The sequence below is a fragment of the Zeus faber genome (assembly GCF_960531495.2).
Source record: "Zeus faber genome assembly, chromosome: 4".
Lineage (NCBI taxonomy): Eukaryota > Metazoa > Chordata > Actinopteri > Zeiformes > Zeidae > Zeus > Zeus faber.
In genome coordinates this window covers 13,530,295-13,545,549 of record NC_137191.1, presented here as the reverse complement: position 1 = coordinate 13,545,549, position 15,255 = coordinate 13,530,295, and the positions used below count along the sequence as shown (strand labels likewise).

Here is a 15,255-nt window from a genome sequence, read left to right as displayed (position 1 = left end):
GCGAAAAATGTGGAAAGGGCTTTTACTACCCTCAAGGTTACAGAGCCCACGTCAAAACCCACGATAAGAAGCCAAAAAAGCCAACTAAACCCCTGGGTAGACCAAAACGACAACCACTCACAATAAAAGACTAATACATATGCTCACCGACGATTCACAAATAATAACCAACGCATTCAACTTCCGAGATGAGAGCCGACTGTAACCTGCCCATTTGTGAAATACATCTGTGTAGGTGTTTCCTGTAGGTTATGTATTGTAAATTCAATACAACTGTGAAGTGCAATATCAGCCTTGAAAGTTTCAGACTTTTATACTTTTATTTTATATTTCTTTCAAAGTTGGTTGATTCACCTAGTTTTGACTTGCGACCTGTTTGTTAATCCATTGTTTTTGCCCCACAAGATCTTAGGCTAAATAATGGAACTGGAACATGAGTAAATCTGAAAGCATGCTTTAAATGCAGTCTGCTGAAATATGTGACCAATGAGCCGATTATAACTTGAAAGGGATTGGTTGTAAGTATGTACATTTTGTTTTACATTGGTTGTACATTGGTTCCTTACTTATTGTCTTATACAGATCCTGTATCAATCCAGGGATTATCTATTATTAGAATTTATTTTGCCAATATCTTAAAGGTTAAAGTCATTATCGTCCAACTTAAGAGATGTTATCGAGCTTGTTGTTACCAAGTTTTAATGATGCACTTATACTATTGTGTGTGAGTACATATAGATTCCCTCAAAAATTAAAATTTTGCCCTAATTTTGACTCATTTGTACAATTTCATTGTCACACAAGAGATTATGCTTAGTACAGTAAGTCTTTCACTGCTGCAACCACTGCAATCTAATAAAATAGTCTATTTCCCTATACAAACGATAAGAATATACAAATAGTATGATAATATAAGCGTATTATGTTTCTTTCATAAATATATCCTATGGTTATTCATCATCATCAACATGGTTATTGGGAAATTTGGGCTTGCACTTGTGATTTGGTCCACATTTGCATGGGTTGATTATTGGCTGCAATACAAGATGTAGTGAAGGCGCGGCACAATAATAAATAGTATTTGCTGTGGTTTAAAGATGCACTTGAATCCTGTTTTATTGTGGGGAAAAGATAGAAGGTTAGGATTGCAGTGTTTATTTGTGTCCGTTCCCCTCAAAAGCTGCTTTTTTGTCATTAAATGTATGTTTGTCATTTGTATTTGATCATTAAATACATTTGACATTTTGGAGGTTGATGTCATGCCAGTCTCACAAATGACTCCTTTTTTTTTTTTTTTCTCCAGATTTTCGGAAACGACTGCCCGACCAGCGGCTCAACGGGAGGACTTTTATTTTGAAGTGAACCGGAAGTTCATCTGGTCCTACCAGCCGCTCCTCACAGTGCATCCAATGCTATTAGAATCACTGATGAGGTAGGTGGAGCAGCTTAAATATAGAGTTCGATCATAAATGGCGTAGAAACGAAAACACAGTAGGAGTGTTTCCCAGTCATTTGTTTGGTACACCTGTCTCCAGCGAAGACGTTGCACTGGGGGAAAAGTCCATGTCGAGGTTGGTCAAAGCTCCATTGTCTTGTGAGACGTCATGCTAGCTTGCTTGGCTAATGTTTTTATTCTCCTGTAGACCCCCTTTGCGGCATCTCTACTGTAGCCCTAATGTGGTCTCGTCTAATGTACATCTGATCACACTGGCTGCGCTAGTCGTTTGGCAGCACTCGGCGCAATCTGCCGCTGATCGCGGGGGATCCATCACACTGAGGGCTGGCGTACAGTGTCATTGTTTGGCGTCTATTCCACCAAATGAACGTTGTAACTTTCAAATCAACCTAAGGGAGGGCTTATGTGGTGACTCGCTAGCAGACCGTGATGTGGATCAGATGGCCTAGCGCCCTGTTCCCATTTCTACCTGAAATCAGATACCGCCACTAGCACACACTGTACAGTGTCGGTAAATCGGTACGCTTTCCGTTTGGGTGAATGTAGGTGTATAATGGCAGACCCTTCCTCGAAACATCGGTGTCCATTATGATCCCTAACGGGTTTGTGGTCTGAGAGGAGCACTTGTCCCTCCGCCGGGCCTCCATTCAATTGGTCGCCACTCCAAACCAGTGGTTACGGGACATTGTTGGTCCATAACCGAGTAATATAACAAACAGAAACAATTTGACAGCGAGTCCCATTCTTTGGAACTTAAGCATCTGCATAAAAAGGGTGATTGTCCTGCGTCTAATCGTGCCTGGATTAAATCAGTGCATGTGCCTACGTTGCCTTAATCGCCTCCATATCTTGGCGTTTTCCTCGCAGCGATTGCAACATAATTAAATAGGCAATCTTTACATGCACAATTAGGGCTGTCACGATCGTGAAAATTTAGTTGGAGATTCATGTGGTTAACAATTGCGTCCTCTTTTTTTCCGAGATTTGCAGTTATACAGTGGAAGGAACAGGAAGAGAAACGCCACGGATATTGGAACATACATTTGGCTAGACAGTTAATTTGCCTCCACCCAATTGATGAAAGTGTTTGATGCGATTAAATGTAACATTTCTGTCATTGGCTCAAAATTACCACGAAAGTGAAAGGATGATGAAATGTAAAACGGAACAATTCAGCAAAATGATCGCGATAATTACGATCGGGCGATTATGTAATTATTGTGACAGCTCTATGCACAATTGCAGATTTATATTCACGGGTGCATTCCCGTTCAAAATGTAAGACTTTCCCTGCCATGTGAAGGCACACTCTCTCAAAATGTCTTGATTCAGTCCTTAGCGTGTGGATCGCTGTTCGCTGTTTATTTGAAGTTTATTAATATTACCAGTGTTGCGTGTCCTAATCGCGACGTATTGGACACTGCGCGTCCTTGGGTCCCCAGCGACACACCCGCCAAGTGTGAAGCAGATCGAATGGAGGGTTGTTGAGATAATCAAAGGGCAGACAGACAGACTGACCGAGATTCCTGCCTTTGTAGATAGATAGATAGATAGATGGATAGATAGAGATATAGATAGATAAGTAGATGGATAAGTAGATAGATAGATATAGATAGATAGATAAGTAGATGGATAGATAGAGATATAGATAGATAAGTAGATGGATAGATAGATGGATAGATTGATAGATTACCAAAGTAATTCATTTGAAAGGTTAGTTCATGTTTTGTTTAAAAATGCAAATACAAATTTTCATAAATAGTTAATATTTCGTCTTTTCTATGGAGAGAAATTTGCTACTCGATCACAAATACACACAATGCATTCTTTTGGCCTTAGGTCAGTGCTGGTGCTGACACTGTTACAGAAATGAAAAGGTCGCTTTAATCTGCAGTTTGTCAGTCGATGGTTTTAAATAAAGAGGAAGACAGACATTGGTTTTTACTTGTACAAAGGTCGGATCAGAGATGTGCTCTCGAGCAGCTCTCTGAGACGTACAGTTTAGTTTCAGGAAGTCAGAGAATATATGGTCAGTTTGGCGTCACACGTCGTAAGAGGGGCGTGTCATGGTTCCAGTGTGATTGGGAATAAAAGTGTAGAGGAGACAGCAACTTAAACGAACAACGACATAAAACTATGCATCGGCATGGAGCACCGGCAGGATGGATACATACACCTCAAGGCCAATCATGGCCCAAAGCCAGTGCTCAATCCATCAACATGGATGTTGTAGTACACAGTTGGACTTACAGTATGTGAGCAAGGATCAGCTATGTTGTTGAAGCGTGTTAAGTATTGAGAAATTGAGAAACTTTTCAGTAACTTAATGCATTTTCTAAAAGGAGATGTATCACGCTTTTTTAAGGCGTAAACTTTTGCATCTTTTTTTTCATTTTTTTTTATATATTAAGATGCATGATTAATGTTTTTTTTAAATAAATGTAATTAAATTTTTAATGACTGTCATTTCTCTTCCTCTGCCTGTGTCGTGCAAGGTTGTTCGCCATTTGAAAGATGGGCTCTGAGAACACGCAAGACTTGAGTCCTGTGCTGATACTGGTTGAGGAGGATCAGCAAGAAATCGGAGGCCTGATCAACTCAGATGGAGAAGAAGTGGATTTCTCTCAACTAAGTGAGTCGATGAGATTTAATTGACTTGATATGAGAACAGCGACTGTTGGAAATCTTTGGAAGTTTTTTAAAAGTAATAAAAAACATAACTCAGGGGGCTCAATTATCTTGAAGTTTTATTTAATCAAAAAAATGTATATTTAGAACTCAAATCTTGAGAGGATACTGCAACGGGGCTGAATCTTATAGTGGCCAAATAAATGAAGCAACTGTCTAAAGCAGCGGTTCCCAACCTTTTCGGACTCGCGGCCCACTTGAAAATCTCAAAAGTGTTGGCGGCCCACATCCGACCAGAAGTAATGCAGTAGCCAAACAGTGCGTTCTCAGAGGACGTTTATTTTAACCATCATATGCATTCTCATACATACAGTGCAGTAGTGGTAAAACAAAAAAAGAGGTTGGTTAAAAATAACGTTATATGTGACCCAAAGCGTACTTTAGGGTCATTTGGCGGCTTTCGAGATTTTTTTTTTTTTTTTGCATCGTTTGAAAGTGGAGAATCAGAGCTTCCAAACAAGGTGTCACATGTGCAAATCAAGCAAATATCTTTAAAGCTATGACTTGTTAATGACAAGGTTGTGGCAAACTGGGATTCTGGGATAATCACCTCCAAAGTTTTACCCACACCAGGTTCATTCAGCCAGCTCCCAGAATGCAAATGGGGCTGGCGGACAAACAAAGCCTCATGGCTACTAACATAATGCTGAATGGGCCAATCACGAACAGCGTCAACAACACAACTCATTTTGTTTTAAAAAAAGCTTTTATTTAGCAGTAAGAATATAAATGTTTTATAAAGTGGAATTATTTTGGACTTTAAAAGTACGGACAACACAACAAAATGTAGAGTATCGATCTCAGAAAATCTGAAAATCTGTCACCAACCTCAACGGACTTCATCACGTCATCAACTTGCGTTGATGATCGTCGGTCTCCTCCGGTGGCTCTTGAAAATACTCCGTTTCATCGTTTGAAATCCGCTGTTTGAAATGTTTTCCAAGTCCGGAGTAATATCAGGTTCAGCAACGCTGTCGTTCTCCGCGTCGATGTGGGAGAACTGACTATCATCACGGAAAAGTCCAGTACGGGCTGCTAACACTGACTTGGATCCATCGCACTGGTCAGATTTAGGTCCGAGATATGATTCAGAGCTTCCTCCACCCGCTTCGCGTAATCCATAACGATACGGAGAAGAACGTTTTCACAGACAAGTGAGACCGAAACACCCCCGTGCTGCGCTTTAACCCTCTGTTGACGGAAGTGATGTAGGTGCGTGACGCAAAGGGTTTTCTTCCTCGCCGTTTCATGACAGTGGCTGCTCCTCCGTGTGTAAGATTAGTGGGATTTAAAGGTTGACTTCTATCAAAACGGTTTCACATTGACATCACATCACATGGAATATGGAGGAGTGATCTTCACCTCGACGCTCGCTTTAAAGGAAACTGTCGATCGGCGTTGTTCAGCGCTGTTCTTCGTCTCGGTAAGTGAACTGTGTTTCCCCATGTAATCTAACGGGAATATTCAACCTCATGGTTTAACATTTTTCTACTATTTATAAATCAAACTCGGTTTTGAAAATACGTTGAGAGATTAAAAAAAAACAAAAACACAAAGGAACGCAAATCTGGAAAAATCGAATTTTCCTTCAAGAAAGGTTTATTCAACTTACACTCATTCCAAATTGTTATGCAAATTGGATTTAAGTGTCATAAACATTAAATTTTTTGTTTTTTGATTAAACTCATTGATGGTATTGTGTCTCGGGGCTCTTTGGATCACTGAAATCAATCTCAGACCCCTGTGATAATTAGTTTGCCAGGTGAGCCCAATTAAAGGAAAACTACTTAAAAAGGACGTTCCACATTATTAAGCAGGCCACAGGTTTCAAGCAATATGGGAAAGAAAAAGGATCTCTCTGCTGCCGAAAAGCGTCTAATAGTGCAATGCCTTGGACAAGGTATGAAAACATTAGATATTTCACAAAAACTTAAGTGTGATCATCGTACTGTGAAGAGATTTGTGGCTGATTCAGAGCACAGACGGGTTGGTGCAGATAAAGGCAGAATGAGGGGGATGGTAGCTCAGGCGGTAGAGCTGGTGGTCTAGTGATCTAAAGGTTGCTGGTTCGATCCCAGGCTCCTCCTGCTGTAGTGTCCTTGAGCAAGACACTTAACCCCTAATTGCTCCTGATGGCTGCGTCCGTCGGTGTTTGAACAATTGTAAGTCGCTTTGGATAAAAGCGTCTGCTAAATGACTAAATGTAATGTAATGTAATGAGGAAGGTTTCTGCCAGACAAATTCATGGGATTAAGAGAGCAGCTGCTGAAATGCCGTTACAAAGCAGCAAACAGGTATTTGAAGCTGCTGGTGCCTCTGGAGTCCTGCGAACCTCAAGGTGTAGGATCCTCCAGAGGCTGCAGTTGTGCATAAAGCTACTATTGGGCCCCCCCTAAGCAATGCTCACAAGCAGAAACGGTTGCAGTGGCCCCAGAAATACATGAAGACTCATTTTCAAACAGTCTTGTCTACTGATGAGTGCCGTGCAACCCTGGATGGTCCAGATGGATGGAGAAGTGGATGGTTGGTGGATGGCCACCATGTCCCAACAAGGCTGCCACGTCAGCAAGGAGGTGGCGGAGTCATGTTTTGGGCCGGAATCATGGGGAGTTAGCTGGTAGGCCCCTTTAGGGTCCCTGAAGGTGTGAAAATGACCTCGGCAAAGTATATAGAGTTTCTGACTGACCACTTTCTTCCATGGTACAAACTGAACCGTGCCTTCCGTAGCAAAATCATCTTCATGCATGACAATGCACCATCTCATTCTGCAAAGAATACCTCTGTGTCATTGGCTGCTATGGGCATAAAAGGAGAGAAACTCATGGTGTGGCCCCCATCCTCCCCTGCCCTCAACCCTATTCAGAAACTTTGGAGCATCCTCAAGCAAAAGATCTATAAGGGTGGGAGGCAGTTTGCACCAAAACAGTAGCTCTGGGAGGCTATTCTGACATCCTGCAAAGAAATTCAAGCAGAAACTCTCCAAAAACTCACAAGTTCAATGGATGCAAGAATTGTGAAGGTGATATTAAAGAAGGGTCCTATGTTAACATGTAACTTGCCCTGTTAAGATGTTTTTGATTGAAATAGCTTTTGATTTCAGTAAATATGACCTAAAGCTGCACATTCAACAAATGACCATTTTCAGTTCTTTACAACCTTCTAAATGTTTTGAAACTCTGTTGTGCATAATAATTTGGAACAGTTCATTTTGAGTTTTTTATTTTTGAAAAAAATACTGTTATCATTGGGAGGTTTGGTTTGTTCAATAACATTCAAATTATACCCTAACGGTTTATGACTTGAAAATTATACTGACTGTCATTTGCATCGACTATTTAGAAAAATTGGAGAAAAATATAATTTGCATAATAATTTGGAACGCGGTGTATTCTGGCGATTTTAGAAATGCGTGAGATGGCGAGTTTTGCTGTGGTGGGACACATATCTATGGAACTTTCGCGTAACGTTAGTCACGTAAAACCAACAATAACAGGAGCACATTAATATGAACTCACTTCATGAGACGGCTGATGTTGCATGGCAGACACCAAATGCTTGATGCCTGGCTTCAGGGACGACAATCTCACAGAGATACGTAGTCGGGAAAGGCATCAGTAATCGCAAAGCTCTGTTGGACAGATCGGGATACTCAGAAGCGACATGAAGCCAAAAGTTTATCAGGTACTTCTGTGAGAAAGACAGTTTCAACGCGCTGTCACAGGAGAGATCCACAAGAGCCTCCTTCTCTTTTACGCTCAGGCCTGCGAGGGTGTGGTCACCGTGGCTGGCGAAGGAGGTTTCAGATCCAGCTGCACTGCACATCTGGGATGGGGAAGTATTCGCACAGCTCGGTCCTCAAACCACGCAGGCGCTCTTTGACACGACTGATCACGGTGACGGGAAGCCGCATTCCTTCCTTGGTCAAGAAATCCGACAGATTCTCAAACGAGTCAAAGTTTGGCCGCTCGACTCGCCTGGCCCTCTTATCCATTTTCCATAGAAACGACTCTCTCGTACGCTCGTCATCAGCAGTCAGAGCAGAGATTGCCGTCTCGTCAATCCTGCGTCTGACTGAGTTATCAGACAATGAGATGAGGTTGATTGGCTCGGGCGCCTTCTCTCTCGAAATCACCCACACCATCTCTTTTGTAGCAGGAAGAATTCAATTCTCCCCGATTGTATGCGGCTTAACAGCCTTGGCGATGAGTCGGGCGACCTGATAGGACGCTTCCGCTGCCTCTGTGTTGTCTGCCCATACATGATGTCTGGATGACTTTCTACTTGCCCTGATGCTCCTTGAGTTTATTATCGAGAAATTCAATCCGCTTGGACATGTCCTGTTGGTGCTTTGTCTCAAGGTGACGGTGTAGTTTACATGGCTTCAGAGCTGCCTTTGATATAATCTCGGAACACACCACGCACGGCGGTAACGGTTCGTTTTCCTTGCCCGTCCAAAAAAATCCCAATGATAAATATTCAGCGCTATACTTTCTCCGAACCTTTCTTTTTCTTTTGACAGGCGGGACTGTCCTACATGTCTGATCCATTTTGATTAGCACCTCAAGTTTAAAAATGTACAGGTGCACGTCGATCATGTTCGGCTTGGACGTAGTACGTCCTAACATAGGTTCCTATCTATCAGTGATGATGCGTTTTTGAAGGTTTTAAAGAAAACATACCATGAAATGATTTTTTTTTTCCTTTACATTTAAAAACGTTTTTGTTATTATTATTATTAGTTTTTTTATTATTATTTTTCAATAAAATCGATGTGTTTTGCCCATTATTTGGCGGCCCACTTGCAATACTCTCGCGGCCCACCAGTGGGCCGCAGCCCATAGGTTGGGAATCGCTGGTCTAAAGAGTCACTCTTAGCAGCGAAAAGATTTACATAAAACATTGTCTGTGGTTAAGGATAATGTTTTCAAGATTTCACATCTTCATTTACTTGAATCTTTATTCCCCCAGGAGAGCATCTAAGCATCGGTTCGGGAGATGAGGAGTCACTTAATACGTTCGACCAAAATCAGAATGGAAAAGTGCTTGCATCCCACAGCTGCTCGGTGTGCGGAAAGGACTTCCCCTACGCCTCGAAGCTGCAGCGCCACCTACGGACTCATTCGGGAGAGAGGCCCTTCCCCTGCTCCATGTGCGAAAAGAGGTTTCCGGAGAAGGGCCTGCTCATGATCCACGAGCGGGTCCACACCGGGGAGAAGCCGTTCTCGTGCCCCTTCTGCGAGAAGCGCTTCGCCAGCCAGGGTGAGCTGAGGCTGCACAAGCGCACGCACACCGGCGAGCGGCCGTACCACTGCAACATCTGCCTCAAGAGCTTCTCCCGTCACTGGCACCTGAAGACGCACCTCGACGCCATGCACTCGGAGGTGGTCGCCGGCTTCACGAGGAAGAAGTTCCCCTGTTCGGAGTGCGAAAAGAGCTGCAACTCCGCGGCCGAGCTGAGGGACCACCAGCGCACGCACACCGGCGAGCGGCCCTACCAGTGCTCGTACTGCGACAAGCGGTTTGCGCTGTCGGGGACGCTGGTGCGGCACGAGCGCCTCCACACCGGCATCACGCCGTACCGCTGCCTGGACTGCGGGAAGACGTTTGCGCAGCAGTGGACGCTGACCACGCACATGCGCACGCACACGGGGGAGAAGCCCTACAGCTGCATGCAGTGCGACAAGTCCTTCATCGCCCCGGGCGAGCTGCGCAGACACACCAGGATCCACACGGGTGAAAAGCCGTACACCTGCACCGACTGCGGGAGGCACTTCTCCTTGGCGGGAACTCTGAGGAACCACAAACGCTCGTGCATTCACGCCCAAAACGGACCCAACACGGACCTCAATGCAGCATCCGCCCAAGAAAGCTGCGGAGAATCGTCCCAGCAGGAGCTGGGCGAAGTAAGATAAATGGATTTCATGCCACGTTATTATAAATGTTCTGCTACTGCTCTTCCAGAGGCCAAATGTCTTAACTGCCGTGACCTGTTTTGTAGGATTTTGGCAACCGCACTGCGCCAAACGAGACAGAATCCTGTTGTTCTGCGGATCCTGAGTCTCAAGCGTCCCAGTGTGAAACGGCCTCGGGAGGAGCCAAGGACCGGCCGGAGATCAGTCCCCTCATGAATGTCATGGTGAAGCACGAGGACGAAGAGGAAACCTTGTGCGGTACAGAAACATTATCATTGTCATTATTCCCTTGTTATGTTATATGCTGCGGGCAAAACACAACTTTTATCGTGGCTGCGAGCATTATTTGACCGTCCGTGACCTTGTGTTTTCTGCACATCCCCACAGTGGAAGATGTTGACCACATCTGCGATGACGAGGAAGGTGGCGCGCGCTGCGTGTATGAACAGCACACGGAGAACGGCACGGAGATTCTAATAACCGTCAAGGACGACGAAGAGGAGGAGAACGTTGTCGACAGTACGCTCACTTAAATGTAGAAATGTCTGGTTTGGCATCATTCATTGCAGGGTAACCAGGGTAATGCTCATGATAACGTACCAATATCCAGTTAGTCAGGGTTTCCACAGGTGCTTAAAGAGTCTCAAAAAGTCGAAAAATCCAGTCATCTCCATTTTAGGCCCTAAAATGTCCTGAATACGATTTAGACAGGTCTTAAAAAAAAGTGATTGGGTTGCAAACAACTCTCCTGTTTTCTTTTTCCTCTACTTCTTTTTCACGTCAATTTGGGTGACTTGTTAATTTAGATTATTATTTTTTTTTTAATCTGTCCGAGAGAACGATGCCATCCGCAATCGATTGACTAGTGGACTTGTTCTCTGGTATTACGTCAGAGGACACGGAAACAGCTCTCCAGTCGAAAGCGCTCCAAAGCACGAAGCCATGCTGTGTTTGCGGGGACTCGGGAAAACTGTAATTCATGTCGGAAAGTGATGCCGCATTCATGGGAACTCTGAAACCCCCTCCCCCCGTTGGCCACCACCACAATATTATATATTTCAGAACTGTGGGACTCAGATTTTCCTTCATATCCTTTGTAGGGTTTTTTTTTGCCAGTATGGATGTGAAATAGGTCTTAAATTGCATTCATAATAGTCTTAAAAAGGTCTTTAAAGTTAAACTTGTTGAAACCTGCAGAAACCCTGTAAAACGTACTCTGCTCGGGTCAAGGTGTCGAGAACTAAAAGGGTTAAATGTATTGGGGGAAAATAGATTATTTTAAATCCTGCTCTGGGTCCTAAAGCTGCGGTATTCTCATCAGCTTGGTGTCTTCAAGATTAATCATTGTGTAGTTTAGACTATACTTAGATTTTTAGTAATAAGTCAGCTTATAGACAAGGCTAATAAGACTCTTCTCTTGTAACATTTCTAAAATATAATTATTTATTCATTATTTATTAATAATTATTATTTATGTATAATGAATTGGTTTAAATTTTTTATTGATATTATAAGTAATGTTAACACAATGGTCCTATTGAATTGTTTATTACCAAATGCTGATAATGATAGAATTTTTCTACCGATGAAATTTGGTTGGACGTACTTTACATTACCTCATAGTTCAAAGCAGTTGATTTTTAAGCATATATATATTGGTAGATATAAATATTGGGTCGATAATGACTGTGAGCCAAGTACGTCCTCTCACCCGGTCCATTTTCGGTTTCTCCATAGTTTCAGACAAGGCCCCCGACCACGCAGCTTCCGCTGAGCAGGAGGTCGGTACCGGGTCGCCGGCACAGCCGGTGCCGAAGAACAACGCGTCCAAAAGCACCCACTGCTGCGGGCTGTGCGGAAGGGACTGCCACAAGATGTCCGCCCTGCAGATACACATGAGGATCCATTCGGGGGAGAAGCCCTATCAGTGTCCCCTCTGCGCAAAGCAGTTCACCCAGAAAGGTCAGCTCAATGGTCACCAGAAGGTCCACACGGGAGAGAGGCCGTTTTCCTGCCCCGACTGCGGGAAGAGCTTCGCGCACTCGGGCGCCATGAACAGACACCGCCTGACGCACACGGGGGAGCGGCCGTACCACTGCTCCATGTGCGAGAGAAGCTTCAACCAGTCGGGCCGTTTGCGGGAGCACGAGAAGATCCACTTTGGGGAAAAATTTGACTGTCCCGAGTGCGACAAGAGTTTCACCAGGGCCTCGAGCCTCAAGAACCATTTCCGGCTCCACACGGGGGAGCGGCCGTACAGCTGCGACGTCTGCGGCCGGGGCTTCAGTCGCTCCCAGAGCCTGAGACTCCATAAACGAAAACACAAGGACGTCCGAACCGAGGAGGAGTCTGCATTCAGTGGGAAGAATGACGACGACTCCTCGCAGAGCGACACCTCCCCAGTTGATATGAGCGTAATGGAACACAAAGACTGACTGCACGTGTCAATTGATATAAACAATAGAATTAGAAATTATTTAAAGAATATCATACGGTTTCCAAGATTCTAGGTATTATTGTACAGATTGAAAAACAGAGATCAATAAAGAAAGTGCCTCTGAAAAGCTGATCATACAACACCGTTTCACCTCAAGATGTTTTAAAAAATATCATTTTTTTTAAATGTCCTTGGGCCGGACAGTGGAAAATCAATCAACTTGAATATGTTCCGAAGGTTGTTTTTTTTTTTTTTTTGTTTTTTTTTGCCCTGATTGCGTTTATTATACCTGCACTATCTGACGTGTTGCCTATACAGTATTATGGAGCTTTATTCCCCTGATGTGCTCAAGATATCACTTCCGGTGAGCACGAGAGCGGTCAAGTACCCGTGACACCTGACCAACTGAGTTTGCTTATACACTGACATTCTATACACAGCGGAAAGAATGTGTTACGTCCTCCGTGGGGAGAGAAAAAAAATAATAATAATAAAAAAAAAAGGTGACATGGTGCAAGGTTTTAGCAGTAGACCACAGTAGCGCACGGTCCGATCAAGCGAAAGATCCAGTGGAAACGATTTCCCTAAAAACCTTAGCTACTCCATATGTCAATTAGATATACAGTAGAGGGCCTGTTATAACCTGTTAATCTATTTTATCTATGTGAAATTGAAGTGTGATATGATGACACCTATTAAAATTATTTGTGGTCGTGCAAATTACTCTCGGTTTTTTGCGTCCGTGTTTTTCTTTTTTTTTTTGCATAGCCTTTGCAATTCAAACTAACTATGTATGTGGAAATTGGATGCTGGGAGAATTATCTCGTCTCATAAAAGAGTTACTAAAAATGGTCTGGGAAAGGGTTGACGGTGAAATTCACAACTGGAGGGTTTGCTCAAGGTCACCGCGAAGTAGAGAAAACAGACACCCTGACAACCCTCAAGGCCAAAAAAAAGGATGCTATGGTAATAACGTAAACATTGTATGGCTAATTTTGTGAACACCTGCCTGTCATTGCCTCTTATTGTATGGAATATGTGCATTACTCTCAAAAATAAACACAATGAGAAAACACCGCGGCAAGAGTGTGCTGAATTTATTGCTTGGGACAAATTAGTTCTTCAAATGAATTTTGCTGAGCAATACAAATGGTGCGTGTGTGTAATGTTACAGTTCATTGTGTGTGTGTGTGTGTGTGTGTGTATAATGTTTCAATTCAGTGTGCTGGTGTGTATAATGTTTCAGTTCAGTGTGTGTGTGTGTGTGTGTGTGTGTGTGTGTGTGTATAATGTTTCAGTTCAGTGTGTGTGTGTTATAATGTTTCAGTTCAGTGTGTGTATAATGTGTCAGTTCAGTGTGTGTGTGCATAATGTGTCAGTTCAGTGTGCGTGTGTGTGCGTGTGTGTATAATGGTTCAGTTCAGTGTGTGTGTGTGTGTGTGTGTATAATATTTCAGTTCAGTATGCGTGTGTGAATAATGTTTCAGTTCAGTGTGCTTGTGTGTGTATAATGTTTCAGTTCAGTGTGCGTGTGTGTGTGTGTGTGTGTGTGTGTGTGTGTGTAACGTTTCAGTTCAGTGTGCGTGCGTGTGCGTGTGTGCGTGCGTGTGCGTGCGTGTGTGTGTGTGTGTGTGTGTGTATAACGTTTCAGTTCAGTGGTAGCGGGAGCTCGCTCGCCGACAGCGACGTTCGCGGACGTGGTAAACATTGCCATGGTAACAGCGAGCTCCACCAATCAGAGACGTCGCTGTCACACGGCGGTCTTGTGGGTAGCGTAGTACTTCTCCGTAAAACAAAGGTTAATATCACACGGACTCGCGGCCCCTACAGGAGCTTACACCATCGTTTTAGCACCTCACAGCTGGCGGTCCGTCTCCCTTGGGTGAATACGACATTACGGCCAATAATCAAAATCTGGATGAGGATTCACTTCGGGAAACGCCCTGTGGAGCTCTATTACGAGCTCGGTCTGATCAACACGGAGCTGGTATCCGAGCTGGGAGTGCTGATCAGTTCGCAAAGCCTTTTGTCTTGTGAAGCATGATAATTGTCATCGTTTATTTTCTGGGCGTGGAATCTGAAATGTGCGTTTCACGCCACGACGGCTGCGAAACACCGACCGAACGCGGTCAGCGCTTCCAACTGCTGACGCGAGCGAGCGACCTCACAGCCGTCACTCCCATCTCCCACGTGACTCGAACGCAGCATCGGGGGGGGGGGGGGGCGGGGCCGGAGCGTTTGACACCAGCGCGCAGCTGAAAACTACAAAACATGAAACATCCGCGGCACGAAAGTGGTGCCGATGCCGCTGATCCGTGCTCCGTCGAGGGGTTTCCTACGTCTTCCTCGTTTATGGGCGATACGGGTACAAATTGAAGCCCCATACATTTTCCCCTCCGGGTATGTAAATGTTAATGCCATTACGATATGACGGCTTTAGCTAACGGCTAACGCTAACTAGCATTGACCAGGACAGAATGGAGTCGTGCTTGCGCAGAACTCTTTCCAAACGTTCGCGTCTGGTGACCCCAAATGACGCCGGCGATTTAACATTATATCCTGCGGATGTCCCAGCGCCTATACTGACGTGCGCAGCGTGTTTTGTGACGGCGGACCGTGTAGGACGCCGGGTCGTTAGAACGGATCTGTTTTGCCTGTAAAAGACGCCGGGCATATTCGGGACATTCGCATTTGTGTTTGCACGGAGGGAGAACGTCATTGAACGTCAACGCGAATAAACGGCTTAACATTTTTACATCAAC

General features: G+C 44.2%; 1 protein-coding gene across 1 annotated transcript; it reads left to right on the top strand.

The window, feature by feature from the left end:
• Window positions 1–1,435: 1,435 nt before the first annotated feature.
• On the top strand, window positions 1,436–13,528 carry LOC307229806 (uncharacterized protein). Its single transcript, XM_079999888.1, has 6 exons — window positions 1,436–1,571; window positions 3,952–4,088; window positions 9,113–10,047; window positions 10,143–10,314; window positions 10,444–10,575; window positions 11,794–13,528. Exons 2-6 carry the CDS (start codon window positions 3,971–3,973, stop codon window positions 12,489–12,491), a joined length of 2,055 nt encoding a protein of 684 aa, XP_079856014.1. The 5' UTR covers window positions 1,436–1,571; window positions 3,952–3,970; the 3' UTR covers window positions 12,492–13,528.
• The last annotated feature ends 1,727 nt before the right edge of the window (window positions 13,529–15,255 follow it).

What these genes read in the sequence shown, in the direction of transcription:
- LOC307229806 (XM_079999888.1), top strand. Translation starts at nt 3,971, where the DNA reads ATGGGCTCTGAGAACACGCAAGACTTGAGTCCTGTGCTGATACTGGTT. An exon ending in AGTGGATTTCTCTCAACTAA is followed by an intron (nt 4,089 to 9,112) that starts GTGAGTCGATGA and finishes TTATTCCCCCAG; the next exon opens with GAGAGCATCTAAGCATCGGT. An exon ending in CCCAGCAGGAGCTGGGCGAA is followed by an intron (nt 10,048 to 10,142) that starts GTAAGATAAATG and finishes CCTGTTTTGTAG; the next exon opens with GATTTTGGCAACCGCACTGC.